The sequence below is a fragment of the Oryza glaberrima genome, chromosome 9 (genome assembly GCF_000147395.1).
Source record: "Oryza glaberrima chromosome 9, OglaRS2, whole genome shotgun sequence".
NCBI classification, from domain to species: domain Eukaryota; kingdom Viridiplantae; phylum Streptophyta; class Magnoliopsida; order Poales; family Poaceae; genus Oryza; species Oryza glaberrima.
The window spans coordinates 10,819,312-10,844,847 of record NC_068334.1 but is presented as its reverse complement, the minus strand read 5'-3'; the positions used below and the strand labels follow the sequence as shown (position 1 = coordinate 10,844,847).

General features: G+C 45.6%; 3 protein-coding genes and 1 long non-coding RNA gene across 5 annotated transcripts; 2 read left to right on the top strand and 2 right to left on the bottom strand.

Annotated features, from left to right (window-relative positions):
* Positions 1-2,409: 2,409 nt before the first annotated feature.
* Positions 2,410-7,774, bottom strand: LOC127783634 (uncharacterized). Its single transcript, XR_008019367.1, has 5 exons — positions 7,637-7,774; positions 6,684-7,500; positions 4,918-5,084; positions 4,142-4,704; positions 2,410-3,388 (listed from the first exon to the last, which is right to left on the bottom strand). It is a non-coding gene; the product is annotated as an uncharacterized LOC127783634 (long non-coding RNA).
* On the top strand, positions 6,927-11,922 carry LOC127783632 (protein HOTHEAD). The gene is made up of 6 exons (XM_052310820.1): positions 6,927-7,075; positions 7,699-8,053; positions 9,722-10,035; positions 10,180-10,568; positions 11,021-11,592; positions 11,694-11,922. The coding sequence occupies exons 1-6, from the start codon at positions 7,003-7,005 to the stop codon at positions 11,746-11,748; spliced, it is 1,758 nt and encodes a 585-aa protein (XP_052166780.1). The 5' UTR covers positions 6,927-7,002; the 3' UTR covers positions 11,749-11,922.
* Positions 11,916-21,956, bottom strand: LOC127783633 (putative hydrolase C777.06c). 2 transcript variants are annotated; one of them, XM_052310821.1, is made up of 13 exons: positions 21,631-21,956; positions 21,337-21,518; positions 21,109-21,221; positions 20,926-20,967; positions 20,794-20,849; positions 20,603-20,679; positions 20,291-20,410; positions 13,981-14,057; positions 13,828-13,891; positions 13,618-13,668; positions 13,482-13,530; positions 12,913-12,978; positions 11,916-12,823 (listed from the first exon to the last, which is right to left on the bottom strand). In XM_052310821.1, the coding sequence occupies exons 1-13, from the start codon at positions 21,818-21,820 to the stop codon at positions 12,705-12,707; spliced, it is 1,206 nt and encodes a 401-aa protein (XP_052166781.1). In that variant the 5' UTR covers positions 21,821-21,956; the 3' UTR covers positions 11,916-12,704. The 2 variants fall into 2 exon arrangements, with proteins under 2 accessions (XP_052166781.1, XP_052166782.1); XM_052310822.1 differs by lacking the exon at positions 12,913-12,978 and having other exon boundaries at positions 21,631-21,951.
* A 217-nt stretch (positions 21,957-22,173) lies between these two features.
* On the top strand, positions 22,174-24,707 carry LOC127783961 (uncharacterized). Its single transcript, XM_052311122.1, has 3 exons — positions 22,174-22,324; positions 22,981-23,213; positions 24,304-24,707. The coding sequence occupies exons 2-3, from the start codon at positions 23,027-23,029 to the stop codon at positions 24,507-24,509; spliced, it is 393 nt and encodes a 130-aa protein (XP_052167082.1). The 5' UTR covers positions 22,174-22,324; positions 22,981-23,026; the 3' UTR covers positions 24,510-24,707.
* The last annotated feature ends 829 nt before the right edge of the window (positions 24,708-25,536 follow it).

The window sequence follows — 25,536 nt, the reverse complement described above, 5'->3', positions numbered from 1 at the left end:
TAATTTTGAATATACTAAATCTTTTATTATGGACTGCTTTTATTAAGTTAGTTTAATTAATTCCATAAGGCGGTGCGTGACGACACATGTACTGTGTGTACATATACGTTGTCTTTATACATCTGATAGTAGCCGTGCAGATGACTGGCATTGTCCGGTTCTGATCAAAAGAACAATAATGCGATAGTAGGAGATGTATCTACGTACGTACGCGTTCCAATTAACACATGATGTTGACCGATCGACATTCAATTCAATTCAATTTCAACATCATTCGACGAGTGAGTTTAATTGAATTCCGTGGTTGACATGGCATGCAGTATGTATCCACCGCACGAACAGTTGCACATCGGAATCGGCCATCAAAGAGCAAATAAATTTCCACTTCTGTTTCAAACTTTTCATATCTTGATTCTCTTTTCCGTACGAGCGAGGACAATGCGATGGGGGATCAAAATGGATTAGCCTGGGAGCAGAATTCGCGATTCTAACCGGTTTTCATCAAAATGTTAGGGGTCTGTTTTGTGAAAACCAATCGCTTTTAGCTGGTTTTCAAATAAAGCTGACAAAAGTGGTATTCGCTCGGTTTTCGGTAAACCGACACGGATCAGTTTTCAAGGTGAAAACCGATTGCTTTAGACCATTCCCAACCCAATGACTAATATGGTGTCTATAGCATTAAATAAGCTGCCATCTAGTATAAAAAATAATGTGACAAGTGAATAAATGATGAAAGAGAAGGAAACCAGGTCTTGCATAAGAGCACCCACAATGGTAAAGTAAGGTGCTATTATGTACATCTCAACGATAGACTAGATTAATAGTAAACCACTTCAATGGTATGTCTACATGAGTATCTATAGCTCTCTAATTCATTGCCTCGTTTTTCTCTATAGACTATCTCCAGGTTAGTAGATAGTTTTACTCTCTCTCTTCATTAATCTCTTCCAAGTAGGAAAATATGCTGACATGGATCTCTTGTAGAGAGCCTATAAATAACCATTGCGGGTGCCCTAAGACATGGTTTCTACACAACATCTAAGACATCATGTGAGATAAGTAGCATTAAATTTAAGTATGAAAAAATAGTGTTTGCATTAAAAGAGTAGTGTCTAGTACTAGTTTCTTGATGATGTGAAGTTTATGAAAACTATATTTAGTGTCTTGTGTTGGGACTAGCCTTAAGCCGGTTTTCAAATAGAGCCTACGAAAGTAGTATTCGCTTGGTTTTCGGTAAACCGAAAGGGATCAGTTTTCACCTTCAAAACGGTAATGTACACCCTGGAGATCAAGTTAGTGGTTGGGACCTCAAAGAGAGAAAAAGACATCCTTGGTGAGCTGAATTAATTGCACTATTGGAACATTATTGTGATCGTTTCTGTTTGGTGTAGTTTGGAGTTTATGTAGTTATAAGTTCGGTCATTGAAATATGCATGCAAGTCTTTAGCTAATTAAATTTGTGATATGAAAATGGATTTGATCGTGTGGCAAAAAAAAAATCATAAGTTTCATCATGGAATACCTCAGCTTTGTTGCCGAAAATTTACCACTGAGAGCATCTCCAAGAGCATCCAAAAATTTAACTCCTAAAATTCTTGGATTGGGACCATCCCAAAAGAAATTGGGCCCAAATATCACCTTCTACTCCAAGAGTGCCCCTAAATTTGGTTTCCAATCATTTTAAAACATGCCACATCATCTCAAGTAGATCTGCTTTAACCGTTTATCTTTGCATTTTTCTGATAAAAGGGAGATCGGCGTTAGGCACTACCAACCAATTGCGCGCTAGCGGCTCAGCTATGTTGTGCAGCAGGGTGATCTTGCGCGTGCCTAACAGCTGCGGTAGGGGATGACGAGGGCATCGGCAAGTCTGCAGGCATGGCTCGGGCATCTTGCGGTAGTGCACGACAGGGGAAGAAAAGGCACGAGTGGCAAAAAACCTCCGGCGATTTCATCAATTGGGAGTGCATGGAGGTGCCCAAAATTGGTTCAGATTAGTTCTGGTTTTAGGTGTGGGTAAATATTGGTACTATCTTTGGGCATCTCTTGGAGACCTGTTTTCTAGATTCCTAAAATTTATCTTTTGAAGCTGATATTAGGGAGCTCTTGGAGATGCTCTCATAACTACTGACAGTCAATAGGAGCTCTCTCCTGACTCCACCACGAAAATGTGTCACAATAAGACCAAAAGGCTCCTTTTAAACACAGGATTAAGAAAACTAAGAAGTCGGATTGTGGTGATGGTGAATTGGCGATGCCATTGAGTTTTGGTGAGGATGATGCGTAACAACATTATTGATTCCCAGTTACTACCTTCTGCACACCATTGCACAATACATGCATCTCTGGGTTTTGTTCTGAGTGTTGGTCTCTCACAAAAGGCAGGGGAGGGGCAAATCAAATGAGTGTAGGGAATGGAAGTACCACATGACCAAACCCGGAGGCGGGTAACCATGAGCTACAACTACCCCCATCATCACCAAAATGAAGGAGGCAACGATGGTGTTGGCACTAGGGAGGACAAAGGCTCCCATGCCATGCAACACACATTGTGGTGGTTAAGGATATATACACTCATGACCTTCATTGTGAGACACATCTAGGCTAGATCCCCCAACATGTCCCACAACATTGATCCTTGAGCTAGATCTTCACTGTAGTGCCCTCTTAGACTAGGCCAACATCATCACTTGCATTTGCTCTAGCTGGATTGCAAGTATGATCTAAACCTCCATCATATCCCCACCATTTCATCTCCCTTGTTAAAACCTTTCCCCCTTGGCCATTTCACTTCATGGACCTAAGGGAGTAAGGGTGTATTGCATAAAACTTCGCTAAATTAGATATGGAGTTTCTGCAGGAAGGCACATGCGGTGGTGGACCATCCCAACATAAATTTTGAACATCATTCACCAGTGATACGTCCCTTAGGATTGGTCGAAATTGTTTCGTATTTTCACCATTCTCCTTTTCACATTTCACAAAATCATATTCAGTTCAAATTTGTGTATCTGAAAGGACAATTGTAGAGGATTGCTATGAACATTGAACATATGTACTCCTTTGTATTACCATCACTAATCTTTACCAGTAGGCAGGATGGAACATGCAGACGGCGCCCCAAATGACCAAAATCAATCACTACTATTCAGTAATCAAACTGAGTCTTCTAAAAGAATTTCGGCGAACAACAGAAGCAGGCTGTCAGTGACTAATTTATGGTTTGAAACATCTTTGTCAGACCATCACGTCAGCTCCGTTGAGACGCAACCACCAGATGAGATGCAGAATTTGTTTTTCCAGCCAATCATCTGTGAAGAGACAGGAGGACTGCGCTGATCTGCCGCCGCCTTAAACTTGAAACAGTAGCAAGATCGCTCCATTTTTCCTAACAACAAAAAAGAAAGGACAAGAGAGGTGAGACGATATAGTGGCATCTACAAAAACAACTTTGATTAGTATTAGATGGTTTGATAATCACAGTACGAAGCATTTGAGCTCAAGGGATCACACAAACATGGCCATGGTTGCATCACCAATGGGCAGCAGCAGACGGACAGTGCTGGGACACAGCTGGTAAATACGCTACCATGTGACCTTCTGCCCTTCTCATTTAAGCGCACACCGTATGGCACAGCTAACATCTCTCCTAACTGTGTGCTGCCAGCAGTATTTACATTTGCAAGTTCTCCTCACAGTACAAGCAACTATTCTAGGAAAATCGTCGTGAACAGTCACTGCCATGTGGGTGTAGTAAACCGCACCTGCCAAGTGGATTAGGGCGCCACGATGACATCTACGATCTTCATAACATAGATGTTCGTACATGTAACTACGCGCATGCATTCACGACTAAGGTTGGACCAGATGAAGGGGAGCAAGGGAAGTGGGTGAACACAATGGCTAGGTGATGAACTTGGAACCTTGCGAGAACTAGAACTTTCTTTGGGGATGAGGGGGTCACCTGTAGCACTCATGTAGTCCTATTGTGTTGCATGAGCCATTCAATCCAATGGCAGGGAGGGGGTTGTGATTTACCCCACAGGAGTTAAGGGTGTCGACGCCAATCTTAGGATCCAAAGTGGTGTATTTAAGTGCTGAAAAATTCAGTATCACTGCTTTTCAAAAGGAGGAAATGTACCTTTGTTTCATGGTGATGATGATGATTCTAGCACAATTTCAATGTGGTTGTATTGAAATGGTAGAGGATGAAAATGCTGGGATTCCAGGGAGATGGAGCATCTTGATGACATAACCTTAGCCTCCTAGTTTCAGTCATTGACCAACATCTTCACCGGTGGGTTGATTGCTTGATTACTTGCATAATTGCATCAGGTTCAGAAAAACTGGTGGTGAGTGGGAAATATATCATATGGATGGATGGGCATGGAAATTTAACAGGTTCCAGCTCGTAGCAGTGGTCACTAGTCACTGGTCAGGTTGCCCCATTTGACATAGTTCCAGTACTGATTCTTCTCCCCGATCTAACTCCATTTCATCGAGATTCCAGAATCCACCCAATAGAGTTACGATTGTATCTTGGAAATGTTTGGCTGCGGATCCATTTAGAGCCATTTGAATACAGATTAAAGGCTTCTGTTGAGAGAATTAAGGAGCCGTCTGGCGATCAGCGAACTGCCCGGACAAGGATGTGAGTCTTGTGACCCCTAGGTGCACCACTCTGCTTCGGCAGCTCAGACAGCCCTGCAAATCAAGATGATGCACAGTGTCATCATATATCTCCCACTCACCTAATTTTCCGGCAGCATCAATGTAGGCTGCATGGCGACCAAAAGATTCACCCATGCAAGTTGTGTTTTATCTACATGCATACACACGCTTGGTGTGTGACACTGAGTCTGTGACAACAGGTGAAAACGGGTGTGTAGAAACTGATTTAACGCTAGCTCGTGTTACCTTTAAATAATCCCAGGTTGCCTGCGAGTAGGTTGTTAGGGCGTCTCGTTTCGATCCAGATGTAACCGTGTGATGTGAAGGCTCTTTCTGGTTCTTCACAGGTCATATTGTCCTTGGCTCTCCCTCTCCTTAAAGTGTTTGAGAGGCATAGGTCCCTTTCTTCCAATCTGCAGACAAATAAGCAACAAAAGAGTTATATCCTTGTGAGGGAAATGAAAAGTGTGCGACACGTTGCAGCTTGAGATTAGCTATAGTTCTGCTTTAGGTTTCACTCTTGTAGTAAACCTGTGAGTTCCAGGGATGCAGGAAAAGAAAAGCATCATAGTGTAGTTGACGAACGCTCAGTGTTTTATTTTTCTTTACTCACAAGCTCCATGGTTGCAGGGGAACGAAAAGAGGACAGCCTAGTAATGTTGGGGCAGATGTAATAGTTAACACTTCACTCTTTTCTTGTGCATCAATTGTTTTCTGCCAAATATACACAGGCAGTTGATGGTGATAATAAATTTTGCTCGCTTGCTTTCCAGTTCAAAATTTATATGGAGGTCTAATTGCTTTTCCTGGTGCTCACAAGTGAGTACCGCCTAATGGACATGAAAGGTTCAATAACAGCTTTGTAAGTCCTAAAAGAGGTCTTATAAAAAAACAAAGAACAGTTTTGCACACTGTATGTTGATCATGACGAGTCTCAAGCAATGTAATGTAATGTACTCCATAACTAAAGGTAGCACATAGCATTTATTATTGTTAAGTGTATTTAGTATGGCCATCAACCCATAAATGATATATTTGAGCGATAGCAATATAAATCCCTACAGACCAGATAGGACAAGGTAGGCCACACAATTAGTCAATTCAACCTCAGCTTGGCTTAGCTCTCTGCTTTGTTTCTAGCTATACACATCGCATTAACAAGGAACAGTGTGCAGATAAAAGAAGTAATCTTAATGGTAAGGCGGTAACTTTGAGCGGTGCCTTACAGTAAACTTTGCTATGCTTGTCTATTCAGGGATGGTGGCTAATTTTTCTAGATGAAATGAAATACAAACACTGAGAGCTGGATAATCTACATCAGAGACATTTCTTACTAATTATAATTTGGAGCATGTTTGTCAGCATATAGGTTCCAAGAAGATGGCAGCACAAAACAATTTCTGCAGTTGCTATAAAAAAATGGCACCATATGTTTCCTGCAAGTCTGCAACTGGTATTTAAAGACGGAAGCATCTGCACTAAATAACAAGAATGTATCTATGGCCATGTTTAGATTCCAACTTTTTTTCTTCAAACTTCTAACTTTTCCGTCACATTAAATGTTTGGACACATATATGGAGCATCAAATGTGAACGAAAAAAAACCCAATTGCACAGTCCGACTGTAAATTGCGAGACGAATCTTTTGAGCCTAATTACGCCATGATTTGACAATGTGATGCTACAGTAAACATTTGCTAATGACTGATTAATTAGGCTTAATAAATTCGTCTCGCAGTTTACAGACGGAATCTGTAATTTGTTTTGTTATTAGTCTACATTTAATATTTCAAATGTGTGTCCGTGTACTTAAAAAAAATTTTTGGCACACAAACTAAACACAGCCTATATTTGAAAAATGGAGGGAACAGACCAGGAATAGAATATTAGAATACTAATAACACGTTGGCTTAACCAATTGGCAAAAAGATTGGAAAAGGAAATATTTTTCTATGAATAGATAGAGGAAAGAGATATACGACTGTCATTCTTGTAATGAGGGTGGTGGGTACCTTCAGAGCAGCCTTGCTACGGTTGGTTGGTTGATGAAGTCCATAAATCCCAGTTGTACCAGGCCAGTGCTCCCTCTGCATTGAATAGCACTTACTAGAGCTGGTGAGCTCTCTTTAATGCATATACACAGCAGCCTATTGCTATCAATCCCCCAATGCCAAGCCCTCTACATAAACCCACTCAAATGCAGTGAGCAAGCTTGAGAGGTGGAGATCAGGAAACAGGGGAGGGAGAGAGGTTTTGCCACCGTTGTTTTGGAGGGAAGGAAAATCCTAAGAAGGGGAAAGAGTTTAGCTTGGCAGGTGGTTCTCAGGCTCAATGGCTTTGAGCAAGAGAATGCTATTCATCTTCCAGGCCATGGTGTGCCTCTGCTCCTTCAGTTTATCCCAAGGTGCGCATCTCTTGTGGTTCTGTCTCATCTCATGTTTCTCAGGCATTCCTCCTCTATTCTGTATTCTGTCTCATCTCATGTTTCTCAGGCATTCCTCCTTTATTCTGTACATTTCTGTTCCACCTTCCCATTGAAGAACTTGCAATGGTGAAATGCAGTTATATATGCTAGTTTTTGCTTAGCTTCTTTCTCGCAAGAATATCATTATCACGTGCACTTCCATTATCTGACACTTTGGTTCCTATCATTGTTTATCGCCACATTGGCCTCACCACTAGTATTTGAGAGTAGCAGAACATCTAATCATTCAGAGTTCAATATTTAGAGATTGAAGGATAGGAAATAAATAGTCAACACAATGCCACAAGACGTACCTCTCATCCAGTCCTAGGAGGTACAATGCCAACTGCCAAGAGGTCCAGACCCTAGTAATCATAGCATCAATTAGATTGATACACTCATTTATCAACATGCAAAAACAGGTTATGTTTTTAGATAATGAAAGCTTTTATTGAAGTCATGCAAAAAAAAAAAGGGGGGCTTATAGCATGAGAAACTTACAGCAGAACAAAGCAAAACTTTTTCGGGCAATGACAACATTATGGAACACTTTGTTTTCTCAGGCAACCAGCAATTCAGCTTAAGGAATCTCCCTACCCTCCAGAAGGCGAGCAGCTTCCCAGCGATGCGCCACGAGACATACGACTACATTGTCGTCGGCGGGGGCACCGCCGGTTGCCCCCTGGCGGCGACATTGTCGCTCAAGTACAAGGTGCTCCTGCTGGAGAGGGGAGGGTCTCCGTATGGCAACCGCAACGTCTCCTACATGGAGAACTTCCACATTGGCCTGAGCAATATGGCGCCGGACTCAGCGTCTCAGGCCTTCATCTCCACTGACGGCGTCATCAATGCCCGAGCGAGGGTGTTGGGAGGTGGCACCTGCATCAATGCCGGCTTCTACAGCCGGGCCAGCTCAAAGTAAGCAATTGCATTGCACAGATATGGATGCTATCTTGTGTATCAGTATTCTTACCTGATTATGATTGTTCTCTTCCGTCTACGAGTGACCAGCCAAGAGAGTTCACAGTTCACACATGCAAATTTAACCTTTTTTTTACTGCCGAAGTGCAGAATGGTCAGCATTAATATATACACACAAACATATGCAAGAGAGTGCACAGTTCACACATGCAAATTTAACCTTTTTTTTACTGCCGAAGTGCAGAATGGTCTCAATCATGATCAAGACTTCAGATATAATTTACTATTATATTCTTTACCATAAGAGGGCAAGCACAAATAGCAGAGCCTAAAATGAAGTTAGCATAAGTAGATTAAATATACCAAGTAGTCTCTCAGTATATGCAACACATGGCCTATCACTTTCACATGAACAAACATCAGCTCTAGGGTAAATGCAGAGCAGTGATAGTGCCAGTAGAAATTACTAATGGTAACTGGTAAGATCTGCTTGACTGCTGCCACCCTAGCATACTGCAGCCACCTTTGTTCACCCTCCAAGTGGAGTAAAAGCTGTCTGCTGAAACGTGCAGCAGAACACTAAATATTATTCACTGTTCTCAATAGTAGCATTCAATTACCATGAAACCAAAGTTTCTGCCAATTAGGATTCTCTGGCTACAACCTCTTGTTTCTTTTCTCCAGCGTCCAAATGGAAAAGGGAAAACGGGGAAACAAACAAACACTAATTAGTGTAGCTCAAATAGGTTCTAATCGACTAAAATGAGCCAGCCAAAAGACACAAATGCATAAAACCACCACCTGCATTACTAGCACTCACTCTAGAACTTACCCAGCACTGCATTTGGACATGATTATCGGTTCACTAGGACTACATATTTTGGTTGGTATGATTCTAGACTTCTAGTTTATGGTTATCAAAATGCAGGCTTTCTTTGAGATTTATCACAATGCAGCTCTGCAATATATAACGAAATAAAATCCAGCTGTAAAATTAGCAAAGGTTGTACTTTGAGTGCTTGCATACAAATGAGCACTAGTGAGAAAGTTGATAACATAAAGAAAATAAGCAGATTGCAAAAGTGGTTTGCATTAAAGTGCTTCAGTCTGGTATTGCAAATAATTAACTACGCTGGCAGCAGCACATGCTGTGGTTTTCTCAGTGAATAAAAAGACTTCCTTGCTCTTCTTGCAGTCATGAACTACATGTTACTGAAACAGACTAGATTGAAAAGAGACATTGATGAAAAAAAAAAGAGAGAGACAACAAAACAAAATCACATGGGGCTATAATTGTTTCTTTGCAGTCATGGTAACTAAGTTGTCTAGGCAAAGGACACTAAATAACTAAAACCCTAGTAGACTCGAGGCTACTTCAAGTTTGGGCCAATTAGTACATATGCATTCGAATTATTTGTACAGAATCGAATTACAATAGGTCAATGGGTGGGCCCCACACACCCGTGCTCATCAGTCATCCCTAGTGATATACCTGCTCATTACCAGAAACGCCAATGTGACTTAAAAGGTATCAATAATTGATAAGCTTAATCCCGTAGTCTTCAAGAAGAAATTTTACTTCTATATTGATATTCATATTGGTGAACTACATGTTAAATTGTTAATAACTTGTATACCATGTGTTTTTGTTCTTGAAACAAACAGCTTCATCCAGGAGGTAGGCTGGGATGAAGACCTGGTGAATGAGTCCTTCCCTTGGGTGGAGGACAAGATCGTCCAGTGGCCTAAGATCGCACCTTGGCAGGCTGCACTAAGGGATGGGCTACTCCAAGCAGGTGTATCTCCTTTCAATGGCTACACATATGACCATGTTTCTGGGACCAAAGTTGGTGGCACCATCTTTGATGAGACTGGCTACCGCCACACAGCAGCCGACTTACTTGCAGCTGGAGACCCTAACAACCTAAGGGTGCTGCTTCATGCTAGTGTGAACAGGATAGTCTTTAACTCGCAGAGAGGTAAATAATTACACATGTGTGGCCAAAGCTCCTACAAGTTGTATTATCTTCTAAAATAGAGTTATATAGAATTATATGCCATGAATAGAAAGAGTAAGTTCAGTAATCACGTACCATATTTCAGATACACCATTTCTGATGCAGGGCAACTGAAGCCAAGAGCAACCGGAGTTCAGTTCACCGATGAGAATGGAGGACTCCACCAGGCATTCCTCAACAGCAACTGTGATAGTGAAATCATTGTCTCTGCTGGCGCAATTGGCAGCCCCCAGCTGCTATTGCTCAGTGGGATCGGACCCAAGAATGACCTTAGGAGCCATAAAATTCCTATAGTTCTCCATAACAAGTATGTGGGTAAAGGGATGGCTGATAACCCCATGAACTCCATATTCATACCGACAAAAAGCCCCCCTCGCCAGTCCCTGATTGAGACTGTTGGAATAACTGAAGCTGGTGTGTTCATTGAGGCCAGTAGTGGTTTTGGCCAGTCACCAGAAAGCATCCATTGCCACCATGGAATCATGTCCGCTGAGGTATGTCATCAATCTTACTTGCATCATGAGAAGCTTTTTGTGCATAAAATAGGTCTAAAGCAGTATCACAAACATCAGGAAAAAGCTGCTGCTTAGATCTGCAGACTTCAAAAAGGAAAACAGATTCTAAAGTCTAAACTATCAAAACTCACATTTTGCAACATTGCAAACACAACTTAGACCAATTCATTAATTACAGGTGAATATGCATATGCATATAATAGTATATTCTAAGAAATAATACTTATCTGATTTATAAGTCATTGTTTTATGCTTAGATTTTCTAGGAATCAGATCTCAGAATTGAACTTCTTGTCTTGGAGATTAAAAAAAATAAGTGTTATCTACATTGCAACAACTCCAATAACTGCCATCATAGTTTCCATTGTTGTCTCAATTTGTTCCCTACTTGGCCTTGTTGGTCTAATACATATTATATTCCTATGGTACAGATTGGACAGCTGTCCACAATTCCTCCGAAGGAAAGAAGCCTGGAAAAAGCACAGAAGTATGCAAATACCAAACTTAATCTACCCAAAGAGATATTCCATGGTGGTTTTATCCTCGAGAAGATTGATGGTCCACTGTCTACGGGACATCTTGCCCTGATAGACACTGATGTCAAGAAGAACCCTGCGGTTACCTTCAACTACTTCAGTCATCCACAGGATCTCACTCGTTGCGTCTATGGTATCAAGACCATTGAACGAATACTGAAGACAAACCGTTTCTCTGAACTGTCTGCCAACACTGATGGACATTCAATGGAAAGAGTGCTCAATATGAGTGTGCAGGCTAATGTGAACTTGATACCCAAGCATACAAATGACACAGAATCCCTAGAGCAATTTTGCAGGGATACAGTAATAACCATCTGGCACTACCATGGTGGATGCCATGTAGGGAAGGTGGTTGATCAGCAACACCGTGTGCTTGGAGTTTCAGGCGTCCGTGTAGTCGATGGCTCAACATTTTCTAGATCACCAGGGACGAACCCTCAAGCCACGGTCATGATGATGGGCAGGTACATAAACACAGTAAAAAACTAACTTTAGTCTTTACCTAATGATATTCTAACTTTAAACTCTTAAAGACTAAATTGCTTCCCTCATATTTCATACTCAGATATTTTGGAGTGATGATCCTAAGGGGAAGACTAGGTCGAGCAGCTGGAGTGTAATCGATTCCTGGACACCAGCCTTTTGTTATGTGTGACCTAGAGAAGAAAAATTACTAATTATTGCTGGGATCTAGTGTGATTCACCGAAGAAAGACAAGCTAGGAGTTTCATCTGTACCCAGTAATCATTTGTGTCATGTGATATTGCAGATCAAATGGTTTATTGACCCCCCCCCCCCCCCAGTGTTTTCTGTTCCTTCAGCTGGATTTCAAGGAAGTCCTGATGACTTCCTTTTATGGTCCCTAATCCTACATTAGAGTCCAGTTATCCATACAACTGTTACGGGCTCTAGTGTCTCTGGGGCAGCAGCCAGCAGCAAGTAGAGACACCCCACACGCAAGAATCAGCAAGGCCACCTCCAAGTGAGGGAAGAAAATAGCAGATTGGAGATTAAAATCTTAGTTGGTTTGGTTAGGAGACGAGATTACTTTGGTTATTTGATTAGATTCTCTTGTTAGGGGTTAACCTCATCTATATAAGTGAGGACCCATACCCTTCATTGCGGAAGCAGAAATATACAAGTTCCTGCTAGTATTCCCCTTCTCATTTCCAAAGGCCTCAGAGCCTCTCTTTCACAGCTGGAAGCCTGGAATAAGCCCTGCCAGCAGCTGGATCCCTAGCCTCAGTCCCTCACACCCGTATCCAACCCAAGCAATAATAGCCATAAAGAAAATCTGTTTAAGGGGGCAACAGAAAGATAGGAAAGTATTGTTTCAAAAACAATCAATTGGAAATTTTATTGCATTGGGAAATTATAAGATGTATATTTGCTACATAAGCTCCCTCTATAGAGAAGGGAGAATAAAAGAAAAGCAAAGGCTCAAAGCAAGGAGTTCAACAGATTACATCTTGTAATAATAATTTTACTAACTGAAACCTTAGAAAATCTGTAAACATATCCTAGCTGTGCCTAGAAGACAAAAAAATGTCGTGTGTGTTTAAAAGAATTAATAGTATTAGAGCCATACAGGTACCCTGAGACCATCATAGCTCAGCTGGATGTCAAGCCCCTCTGTCTCCATCAGCTTGGCAAGTTCATTGTTTACTTTCTCGTGATCCATTAAATGCATCATTCCTGAAGATATCATTCAGTCAAGTCATCAAGAGCAACATCATGTAAACAATAAAAGCTACATCATGTGAAATTCGATCAAATTAAACGACCTTTTCTTATCGTGTCCATAAACAAGAAATAAGTAGCCGAACTTTGATGCTTTAGTTCTGAATAAACTGGAGTAACATGAATAGTAATAGTTAACTTCTGACATTGAAAGGTTCTGAAAAGTGACCAACATGAATATTTAGATCTAAGTTACTATACAGATATTTTCTTCTTTTATGTGACAAGCAATAGGAGAAAATATCAAACACACCATTGGAAAACAAACAGCAAGCTCGGCGTGAGTGATTGTAGGACACCCTCATCATGCTTATTGTGCACATGAAGTATCAAATTATTGAACAGTTAACTAAGGAGATCATTTTTTTAGTATATTGCCCCTTTTTTCCTTTCTGAGATTAAATTCTGCCAATCAATAGAAAGGCAGATAAGCTTTCTCAAACATGCAATAGAACAATGTACCTTTTCTCATAGTAAACTGTGCATTCTGTTCCAGAGTGATTAATGTTTTTATAAATTAACATGAAAAGTTAAAGTGCACATAGAGTTTAAACTGAAGAAGTCTAGCAGCGTTAATTCAGTAAAGGCATTAAACGAGCCTCAAAATGATTACCAGTAAACAGTGTTTTCTTTGGTTTGATTTTCCTAACTTCCTCAAGGGCCTGCAGAAGTGAAGAATATATCACCATGGAATACAGTGAAGCAATAAGAAGCTAGAGCTGATTGATATATTAGAACTAACTACCCACCCGTGGTAATCCAAAGTGTGTTGAAGAAGAACGATCGGGTCTAAGAGCATCCTGGACATAATTATAATAAAATCAAGCTTAAATCCAGTTATACAAAAAGTTAATAAAAACACTAAGTAACATAAGAAAATATGCAGCTTCAAGAGAATCCCATAATCTCATGCTTTAACAATTCACATATATATATAGAAAAAGTTATAACGTCAATACCATTATTAGAAGTTCACAGTCTTCCAGAAGTTTGTAGGTTTCTTTAGGTATATCACTGACATCACTGTGTACATCAGAGATATTAAGACCATGTGTGTTGAACTTGAACCAACAGAATATATTGTAAAAAATTAGCTTTGCACTTTGATCTACCTTATGTAGCATACACGACCAAAACGAAAACCAAGAGAGCGGTAACCCTGACCATGCCAGACAGGCAAAGGAATAACCTGAAAAATACAGAAATCATATCTTCAGCAAAATAAATTAGACAGGGTACACTCGAAAGTACACTTAGCGCAAACTGACATAATTAAAAACATATTAATTTCGTTTGGACATGCAATTTAAAAAGGCACATTCAAAATTACTTACCTTATAGTTTACATACTTTTGGCCAACAAATCGATGGTCACAGGTGTCTACCGGAGATCATGACCAAAACAACATATTTTGAGAACATAGGTGTTAGAATTTCAATGGTTACTCTCATTGAGAAGAGGATGGCACTCGAGATAGGGCAATTTTCTGGTTTTCTTCATTCACTAAACACAAAAGCCATGCCTACCCGAAGGAGGTTGGATACATATATATAGCCATAGCTGGCTGCTAGCCTATTGCTGCACCCTCCTAGTCTAAAATTCGAAATTTGAATGGGATGCTGTCCTAGAGGGCATCCAAACTGAATAAAGCATAAAGGAGGCATAAAGGAGATGCTAACTGCTGTTGTCCTACTAACCGCAGCTGTCCTAGCAACTGAAAAATATGCTAAAGGGTAGATGCTATCCTGAAAAAGGTGAAACTACCCAAAAGCAAAAAGAAGAATCATGACTAAGGACCACAAAGACTTATCCAACATTCTCCCCCTAAGTCTTGTGCGTCGTCTTGTGGGGAAGTTGGGCCATCCCGATCCTAGAGCAGAGCTCGAGGAACTTGATCCTCCCAAGAGGCTTGGTGAGCAAGTCCGCAAGCTGGTCCTTGGTGTTGATGTAGCTCGCCTTGATGCTCCCTTCCTCCAAGTAGCTTCGGATGAAGTGGTACCTCACCCGGATGTGCTTGCTCCGTTCGTGAAAAACGGGGTTCTTTGCCAGGGCCAGAGCGGACTTGCTATCCACCCTGAGCTCCACCGTTCCAGTGTCTCTGCCGAGGAGATCACTAAGCAGTCGAGCAAGCCAGAGCGCCTGGGTCGAAGCGGCGGAGGCCGCCATGTACTCGGCCTCGCAGCTGGACAGGGCCACCACCTGCTGCTTGACCAACTGCCAGCTAACGAGGCACTTGCCGAGGAAGAAGAGAATCCCGCTCGTGCTCTTGCTGGTGTCGATGTCGCCGGCGTGGTCGCTGTCGCTGTACCCGACGAAGTGTGCCTTGCTAGGACACCTCGGGTAGTAGAGACCGTGGTCGAGAGTCCCCGCAACGTAGCGGATGATCCTCTTCACAGCCTGCTGGTGCTTCGTCGTCGGTCGCTGCATGAACCGACTGACGTAGCTAACGAAGAAGGCCAAGTCCGGCCGTGTGTGGGTGAGGTAGCGAAGGCTCCCCACAAGACGTCGGTACTGTGTAGCATCCACCTCCTCCGCCGTGCTGTCGCGGCTCAGCTTCAGTCTCTCCTCCATCGGAGTGAGAGCTGGGTTGCAATCGGTGAGCCCAGCCAGCTCAACGACGCGCTTGGCGTAGGCGGTCTGTCGAAGCGTGATCCCGGAGTTGTCCTGGTGCACTTCGATCCCCAGGTAGAAGGAGAGAGGCCCCAGATCACTCATCTGGAAGGTGGCCTTCATCTCCTCCTTGAACGCCGCGACCTCCGCATCCTTGGTGCCGGTGATCACCAAGTCATCGACGTAGACACCCACCAGCAAGGCATTTCCTCCATTGCCCCGCCGGTAGATGGCCGCCTCGTGCGGGCTTTGCTCGAAGCCCATCCCCTTGAGCGTGGAATCCAACTTGGCATTCCACGCCCTCGGTGCCTGCCGCAAGCCGTAGAGGGCCTTGTGCAGGCGTAGCACCTTGCCCTCCTTGCCGGGGATCACAAATCCCGGCGGCTGGTGCACGTAGACCTCCTCCTTCAAGTCGCCGTTTAGAAACGCCGACTTGACGTCCATGTGATGGACGCCCCAGCCTTCCTGAGCAGCCAGCGCAAGGAGTCGCATGGACTCCATCCGTGCCACGGGAGCGAAGGCATCGTCGTAGTCGATCCCCTCCTGCTGCACGAAACCGCGTGCCACCAAGCGAGCCTTGTGCTTGACGATGGCTCCGGCTTCATCCCTCTTCAGCTTGAACACCCACTTAAGAGTGATCGCGCGGTGACCACGAGGGAGGTCAGCAAGCTCCCAGGTACGGTTCTCCTGAACCGCGTCCATCTCCGACTGCATCACGGCACGCCATGCCGCGTGTTTCTCGGCCTCTGCAAAAGACCGAGGCTCACCGTCGTCGCACACAAGGTGCAACTGCGCCTCTAGGTCGCGAGGCACTAGTCCCGGCACCGGCTGGTCGCCGAGAAGATCCTCCATCGTACGGTACCGTAGCTGCTCGCCGTCGTGGTACGCGTCAATGCGCTCCCCGTCGTGGGAGAGCGGAGTAGCGAACTCCACCGGGCTGCGCTCAACACGAGCTGGCGTCGGAGTAGACGTGCTTGGAGTGGCTGTTGGTGCTGGAGCATGTGGAGTCACTGGCTGGGGTGGTGTCGACGAAGAGCTCGTCGTAGTCGAAGTCGTGGCCCGAGGGTGTGTTGGTGTCGGAGTCGGTGGAGATTCGGGGCCTGGGCCTACTCCCCCAGCTCCCTCGAAGTGGACGTAGTCGACGGTGAAGTCGTCGTACGTCGGAGTCGAACCATCGTCCACCACCTTGTCCCATACCCACCCTCGCCCTTCGTCGAACACAACGTCGCGCGCAGTGCGCACACGCTGTGTCTCCGAGTCGAGGATGCGGTAGGCCTTCGAGCCCTCCGCGTAGCCGATGAACACCCCTGGGGTGCTCCTGTCATCGAGCTTGCCGATGTGGCCAAGCTCCTTGGCGAACGCGAGGCAGCCGAAGACCCGCAGGTGGGAGACCGCCGGCTTGCGCCCATGCCAAGCCTCGTACGGTGTCCTGCCATCGAGGGCCTTGGTAGGCGAGCGGTTGAGGATGTAGGCGGCCGTCACCACCGCCTCCCCCCAGAAGATGGCCGGCATCCCCCTCTGCTTGAGAAGGGCCCAAGCCATCCCCACAACCGTCTGGTTGCGCCGCTCGACGACGCCGTTCTGCTGCGGGCTGTACAGCGTGGTGTAGTGGCGCTGAATGCCCTCATCAGCGCAGTACGACGCGAATTCAGCCGCTGTGAATTCGCCGCCGTTGTCGGTGCGCAGCACGCGCAGCTTGCGGCCGCACTCCGCCTCTGCAGCAGCCTGCGCATGCCTGATGGCGTCCGCAGCCTCTCCCTTGCTGCCGAGGACCATCACCCACATGTAGCGGGAGAGATCGTCGATGAGCAGCAGGAAGTAACGTCGTCCTCCTGGTGTGGCCGGTGTCACTGGGCCACACAAGTCCCCGTGCACGAGCTCGAGCCGCTCCTTGGCTCGGAAGCTCGTCTGCTGGGGAAAGGGGATCCGCCGCTGCTTCGTCACCACGCAGACGTCGCAGAGCTGCTCCACGTGGTCAAGGCACGGCATGCCTCGCACCATCTCCTTGGCACTGAGCTGCTTCAGGGCCTCGAAGTGGAGGTGCCCGAAGCGCTCGTGCCACTGCCACGCCTCGTCGTCCCGACGAGCGGCGAGGCAAACTGGTTGTGCGACCTGCGCGCTGAGGATGTAGAGTCGATTAGTGCCTCTGGTTACCTTGGCAAGAAGGCGACGACGGCGATCCCAAATCCTCATGAGTCCGTCCTCGACCAACACGCGTGAGCCGTTCTCATCCAGTTGTCCCACGCTGATGATAGAATTCCTCAACGCGGGGATGTAGTAGACTCCGGTGAGCAGCCTGTGCTCACCGGACTTGGCGGTGAAGGTGACGGAGCCAACACCCTTGATCTCCACGCCGGAGGCGTCCCCGAACTTGACGGAGCCTCGGACGCTGGAGTCGAACTCGGTGAAGAACTCCCGTCGGCCGGTCATGTGATGGGTGGCGCCGGTGTCGAGGTACCACCCATCAGCCTTGTCGTTGCTGGAGCCGTTGCAGAGGGAGACGAGTACCTTCGGCTCATCAAGGTGGAGGAAAGCCGCTGCGGCCGGTGCCGCTGGAGGTAGCTCGATGCTTGCATGAGCTAGGAGCAGAGCCGGCTCTTCCTCCACCCGTGCGACGTGGGCCTGGCCGCGTCGTGGCTGTCGACAGTCTTTGGCCCAATGGCCAAGCTTGCCACAGTTGCGGCAGGCGTCGTCTCATGCCGGCTTGTGGTTGCCGGTGGCAACGCCCTGGGCGCCTCTGCGGGCGCCACCCTCGGCATGTCTTCGCGCCCACCGTAGCTGGACACCTCCCCGCGCCTTGCACGGCTTACGGCCGCCTGTCGGGGAAGATGACTCCCCCTTCCTCCCGTCACCCTGAGAAGCCTCCCACTGCTCCCGAGTGAGATGGAGCTTCCCGCCGATGGTGATGGGCCCCGAGAGAGGCTGTGGCTCATCACCATCGACGACCTTGAGGCGACCTAACGCCTCCTCGATCGACATCGAGCGAGCGATCTGCCTGTACTTCTCAGGGACGCAGCGGAAGAGCTTCTCGACAGCTCTCTCCTCGTCGTAGGTGTCGTCGCCGTACTGCACCATTTTCTGCAAGAGAGTGTTGAGACGGAGAGCAAAGTCATCAACATCCTCACCTGGCTTGAAGGCCAGGTTCTCCCACTCCTTGAGGAGTGCCTGCAGTGTGGACTTGTGGGCGTGGTCGCTGCCGATGCGTGCCGCAGCGATGGCGTCCCAAGCCTCCTTGGCAATCCGCTTCTGGGAAAGCGAGAACTGCATCTCGGGTGGGACTGCAGCGATGAGGGCATCCAGTGCCCGCCGATCCTCGTCGTAGTTGACGTCACCGTACCGGACTGCCTCCCACATGTGCCGCACCTGGAGCCTCACCCTCATCACCGTGGCCCACTCGATGTAGTTGGTTTTGGTGAGGGTAGGCCACCCACCGCCGGGACCAAAGTCCCTGACCACCGTCTGGACGCCGTGGTGACCATGGCGCCGGTCAGGGGAGAGAGAGCCGCGCTGCCTGCGAGGGCCGCGTGCGGGCTCCGGGCTGCCGCCGGCACGCCCGTGCCCGTCTAGGTTCCCGTCGGCGGGCGCGCGGTCCCTTGGGCCGCCGCCGCCGCCGTGGAGGTGGGCTGCTGCCCACCGCTCTGCTCGCTCCCGTGCCCTTCCTCTTGCCAGCTCCTCAAGCTCCCTGTCGGCGGTGATGTCGCCGGCGATTGAGCCGTTGATGCTGCTGCGCAAGGTCTCAACCTCTACCTCCGCCGCACGTGCCGCATCTTCCGCCGCCTCCGCCTCCGCCCTGGCTGCTGCCAACTCAGCTGCCGCCAGTCTGGCCGCCCTCGCTGCTGCTGCAGCGGTCTGAGCCGTTGCTCGCCTGCGCTCTTCTGCTGCGGCGAGCTCGGCGTCCTGCTGACGCCGAGTGCTCGAGGCGACCGAACGCCGAGACCGAGCGTCGGACATGGCGCACCTCCGGGGGGCTGCTGCGTGGAGAGGGGGAAGGGAAAGGGGAAGGAGGAGCAACCGGTGCTGCTGCTGCTGCTGGCTGAGAGCTCAACCGAGCTTGGGAAGGGGTGGAACAAGAGATGTTTAGCCTACAGGAAAGTGTGGCTCTGATACCAGATGTTAGAATTTCAATGGTTACTCTCATTGAGAAGAGGATGGCACTCGAGATGGGGCAATTTTCTGGTTTTCTTCATTCACTAAACACAAAAGCCATGCCTACCCGAGGGAGGTTGGATACATATATATAGCCATAGCTGGCTGCTAGCCTATTGCTGTACCCTCCTAGTCTAAAATTCGAAATTTGAATGGGATGCTGTCCTAGAGGGCATCCAAACTGAATAAAGCATAAAGGAGGCATAAAGGAGATGCTAACTGCTGCTGTCCTACTAACCGCAGCTGTCCTAGCAACTGAAAAATATGCTAAAGGGTAGATGCTGTCCTGAAAAAGGTGAAACTACCCAAAAGCAAAAAGAAGAATCACGACCAAGGACCACAAAGACTTATCCAACAATAGGATGTAACTAATAGGTTCATGACGGATTTACTAACATTTAACTCAGAACAACATTGGAATTCAAATAACTCAAAGTATAGACATGGTCAGTTAATTAAGTTATGATAGTAAACAAAAATAAGGATATAGAAGTAAATTTATCCTTTTATTACCTGCCTACATAGAGTATAAAGTATTATTACAGTGCAGTCAACTGAGTTGAGAAAAAGAAATTTCTTTGCGGATTGAAGAGCTAATTATTGCTGATAGCGTGTGGTTTATGTCTACTTCTTGCTTACATAAATTATTATTTTAGACAACAGACCTCAAGGTTATGAACTGTAAATGGTTCCTCTTTAATAATGTTGAATTGCAATGCTGAAACTGCAGCTCCAGGTATAACCACACTTGTGTCAATCAAATAGTAGTGAGTCATCTTCATCACCTGATAGCGAACAAATAGTACAAGCATAGAAAGAAAAGTGAGCCAGTGGCCCAGTTGTTAAAATCTTGCATACATAAAGAGAAGTTGTGAGTTTCATTTCAATTGGCATGACAGTTGTCTACGTGAGGAATGAAACTTTCTGAGGCTGCAATTCTAGAGAAGCAAAAACAAAACTACAAACATAGCACCAACCTCATAATCACGTTCTGCTACATAAATCGGGATGGTGGGCTGGACATTGTTCGTCCAATCGCGAAGACAATCAAGGCCTGTACCAAAGGAGTTCTTATTTCTTTTAGAAAGCTCAAGAGCAAAACGAGCATGGTGTGTTGTCTCAATCAATATTAATAAAGTTGCTTGCTTCAATAAAAGTATTTGCAAACCTCCGATTGCATCCGCATGAGAATGAGTAATAATCACAGCATCAATTGTCCTCAATCTGAATGTCAGAAGCTAGCGTTTAACAAGGCTAAATTTCTCGGAAACAAATATGGAGCACGTCAGCAGTTCAATACCCATAAGCAGGAAACCACTGGAGCGCAGAGTGGTAGAAGAACCTAGCAGAGGAAGCAGAGAAAAACACAGTGGTGTCTCATTACTCTCTCTCACTCTTTTTCAATTCAAGAATGATAACCCAGAATGGAAGAGAAATGAAGCAAACTTTCAGACTCCCAGATCAACCAAAGGCGCATACTTACTTGCCAGCGTCAATTAGGATGTTCGCCGTGCCAGACGGCGTGGCATGGCGCAGGAGGATGGACGTGTTGCGCCTCCTGTTCCGATTCCCTGGCTCGGCTGCCTTGGTACAGACCTGCGTGCAGGAAAGGACAAAGAAGAAAGTGAGCAAATGACATTGAGCAACCAATCAACAAAAAGTATGACATAGAAACGACATCGCGCTGCTGCAATGAAGAGGGTGGCCGTACGGTGCAGGTCTTGGAGGGATTGGTGAGGCAGCTGACACGCGGGATGCCCTCGCTGGTGCCCGTGCCGAGGAAGATGAGCTCCGACTGCTGCCGCTGCTTCTCCTGCTCGGACGGCGAGGTGGACACCGCGCCACCGAGGGACGCGCCGGCGCTGCACGATGTTGAGGAGGAGAAGGAGCGAGCTGGAAGAAACGGGAGCAATTCATCAGAAGGAGCTAGGCATTACGTCGAACAGCTGAGGCGCGAGCTGTATGTACGTCATACGGCAGCAGCAATTCACGCCAGGCAACGCACCAGAGCTGAGGCGCGGGAGGTAAGGGCAGAACGATGACGGCGCGATGGCCGCCGCCGTGGCGCGGACGAGAGGAGGGAGCCCGCGCGCCACGGCGAGGCCCCGAATCGAGCGCGCGCGCGGCGCCGGCGGCACGTGCGCGGCGCGCAGGAGAGCGGCGATCGCGCCCGCACCCGCACCCGCGCCGGCCATCTCCGGAGAGGATAGAGAGAGATACGGCCACGGTTCGCCGGCGGGCTGTGGCGGCGGGCGGCGGCGGCGGCGGCGGCGGCGGGCGAATCGGGGACGGTCAAACGACGTCTCGGCCACCGGCCGCTCGCTTGTCGCGCGCGGCGGGGTTGGAGACGGAGCGACACGGGCGACGCTGACAGGTGGGCCCCGCGTAACCGCACAGAAAGTCCCCGACCTTTCCGTCCGTTCAGCGCCCATCCCATTGACAGGTGGGGTCAAAACCGATATGGTCCTAGTAGATGTCAGAGGGACACATGGGCCTCTTTAAGCTAGTTTTGGGTACATTGGGCTTTTGTGTTGGGCCGGCCCAAGAATATTCCATTCCTCCCTTTCCCTTCTCCATCGTCTGGGTTCCATTCCACGAACTACCCAATCCATCCATCCGCCGCGCCTCTCTCTCCTTCATCATCAATTCCGGCGAGGATATCGCCGGATCGACGCGCCGCCGGCGGGAGCCAGCCGCAGGTGCGCAACTATATCTTTCTGTGTACCCCGGCGACATGTTCTTTTTCCATAGTTAGGTTTGGGATCTGACGAGAGAGAGAGAGAGAGAGAGCAGTTCGTATCGTTTTAGCACTCGCCGCGCAGGGCAGGGATCCGCGTAGGGTTCTCCTGATCTGGGGATGGGGAGGATTAGGAGTTAGGGCTTCGATTTGGGAAGCTGTTGATTCCGGATCAGTGAGCTCTCGATCAAGAGTACTACCTGCAGACTGCAGTCTCCCGAAAAAAAAAACAAAAAAAAAAGAGTAATACTGTGGTGATCTGATTATATTGAGTGTACATTATGTTTTCTTTTGCTTGCCATTGCCGATTTGATGGTTCAGCACTGACAGCCGAAAAACAGTTGCCCTGTGCAACGTTCCCAGTGTATTATTTGGCTGGATGCTGCAACATTTAGCAAGCAGAACGGTGAGGAAAGATGATTAAAGTCTTTTTATTTGGGCATGATGTCAAACGGTGTATTTACCATTTTCGCTCGATTGGATTAAGGCAAATGGTCTGCTATTTACCTTTTTTTTTTACGGGCACGGATCCTGCGTAGGGATGAATGGCAAGTATCAGGTTTTGTGTTGTTTATCACGGGCTGAAATCCTGAATGCTCTTGTTGGAATTTTGTGCAGAGTGGAGCTTGGAATAGGCAGCTTTCTACTGTGGATCAAAAGCGTGATGAACAAAGATAAAGTTCATGACAAGGAGACTCACGGAACGAGCAACGATATAAGTCATAAAACATCTGTGGACAAGGTTAAGGCCCCCAATCTGTTTGAACGAGCCAAGGAAGAGGTTGAGGCTCTGGTTGGAGCTGTTCATGATAAGATGGAGCACAATTCCAGTCCCCATGGAAATAATGCTGGTAATTTGTTTGAACCAACGGTGTTTTCCGTAATTTAATTTCTGTGAAGATGCTGAGCACCTTTTATTATCCCCAGAAAGAAGAGTAGGATTTTAAACTATCTGGCAGAAAAGATGGAAAAAAGGATAATATAGAGGAGCATCGGCTAGGCCCAAAGCACCCAGAGAGACAATTCACATCTAAGCTTAATGTTACCATCAGTCCATCACAGTATCGCACGATCCTTTGCCTCATCACCTAAGTCACGACCTTAGCTGCTTAACAACAGGACCAAAAAACACAAAGCTCATATAAGATAAATGCACAAGCTTAAGCTCTTCAATGCCTAATAGGCCGACACGTAGTTCTTCAGTAATTATGTCCTACTTCCTTCGTTTTACAATGTAAGTCATTCTAGTATTTTCTATATTCATGTTGATGTTAATGAATCTGGATAGATATATATGTCTAGATTCATTAACATCAATATAAATGTGGGAAATGCTAGAATGACTTACATTGTGAAACGGAGGGAGTACAAAATCTGATCTAGCAATTATGCGCTACAGCATACTCAATTGACAATTGCTAAATTTTAGCTTGATGTTTTTTACCTTGTGTATTGAGTTCCTTGTATAATATGATGGGTCATTAATCATGCATTGGGCATATATCAGAATTTATTTCTCTTTGTTGAAAAAGTCTGGTTTTCTGTAACAAGATTTTTCTGAGATAACACAAACACAAGTTCAAGAATATTAGCATCTTCATTTTTCTCCCTTTTATTGCAAAAACATCCTTTTCAGTAATTGTTTGTCAAATTTGATGCCACCAACCGACTTTAAAACATGATGCAGCTAAATCATGAAACTTTCTGGAAATCCTTTCAGGCATAAAAGTTTAGATATGTATGCCCTAAAAATAGTTTGAATACAAATACCTTGCTTGAATTCCTTTGAAGAATTTGCAGCACACAAAAAAAAAAATCAACAATGACTTGTCAGCTCTTTGTGTGTGATATTCATGCATGATGGTCAGATTCTTTTATGCATTGATTAACCTTATCTTCCTGTCTAATGATTATGATACACACCATTACAAAATTGTGTAGACCTGCATAAGGACTCAAAGGATGAAAGCAAGGTGTCAATGAACAAAATAGAGACCCACAAGAATGAAACTCATGGTACAAGCGATGATATAAATGAGAATACACCAGTTGAGAGAGTTAAAGGTCCAAATGTGTTTGAGCGTGCCAAGGAAGAGATTGAAGCTATTGTTGAAGCCTTCCACCCAAAGAAGGGATCTGACAAGTGAAGATTGAGATGTTCTGTTGCCTCTGTCTGCACTTGATGTGAAAACATTGACATGAGTTATTAATAGATCCATGGATGAGTTGTGAGATATCCATCGGCTGGTCTTATTATGGCCAAACTATGGAGTTGTAACTGTTGAATGGTTCATTGTACCACTGATATATATATGAGCAGAGTGTGTATCATGTGTGACATGAAAGTATTACTGTTCTTCAGTGTTTGATTTTAGTGTATGTTGAACTTAGTCCTTTGCATGATATGGTATTTTACTTGCTACCATACATGCAAAAATCTTTTGAGGTGCATAAATAAAGAGAGAGTCAATTGCTGTACAATTTTATAACCTTATGCTAAGCCTGTGGTTTGGGTTCAACATGCTTCACAAAATAACAGCATTTCCTTAGTGAAACAAGACAGAAACGCGAGATATGAACGATATGATACCTCAAACCACATGTTCTTTGAAAAATAAAATTTTGAGTTAAATGTTGGTGTTGCTACACCTAGTAGTATAGAGTCTTGAAAAAAATTCCTCTCTTTTGATTTGTGTGGTTTCAAACGCTTCATCTAACTGATCATTCCTGTTATTTTCCTATCCATAAGATTTGAGGGAACTATTTCGAAGGATCCTTTCTCAAGACTCTAAACGGTGTGATTTTCTTAAAACTTTTTGTATAAATTTCTTAGAATACTGTTCTAATATTTTTTTTAACTTTATACTCCATCCGTATTTTAATGTATGACGCCGTTGACTTTTTGACAAACGTTTGACCTATCGTCTTATTCAAAAAATTTATGTAATTATCATTTATTTTATTGTGACTTGATTTATCATCAAATGTTTTTTAAGCATGATATAAGTATTTTTATATTCGTATAAAAAATTTGAATAAGATGAATGGTCAAACGTTGGTTAAAAAGTCAACGGCGTCATACATTAAAATACGGAGGGAGTAACATTTATTTAATTTGTTTGTTCCCTCGAATAATTATCGCAACATTACGCGAAGCAACAACTCAAATGGATA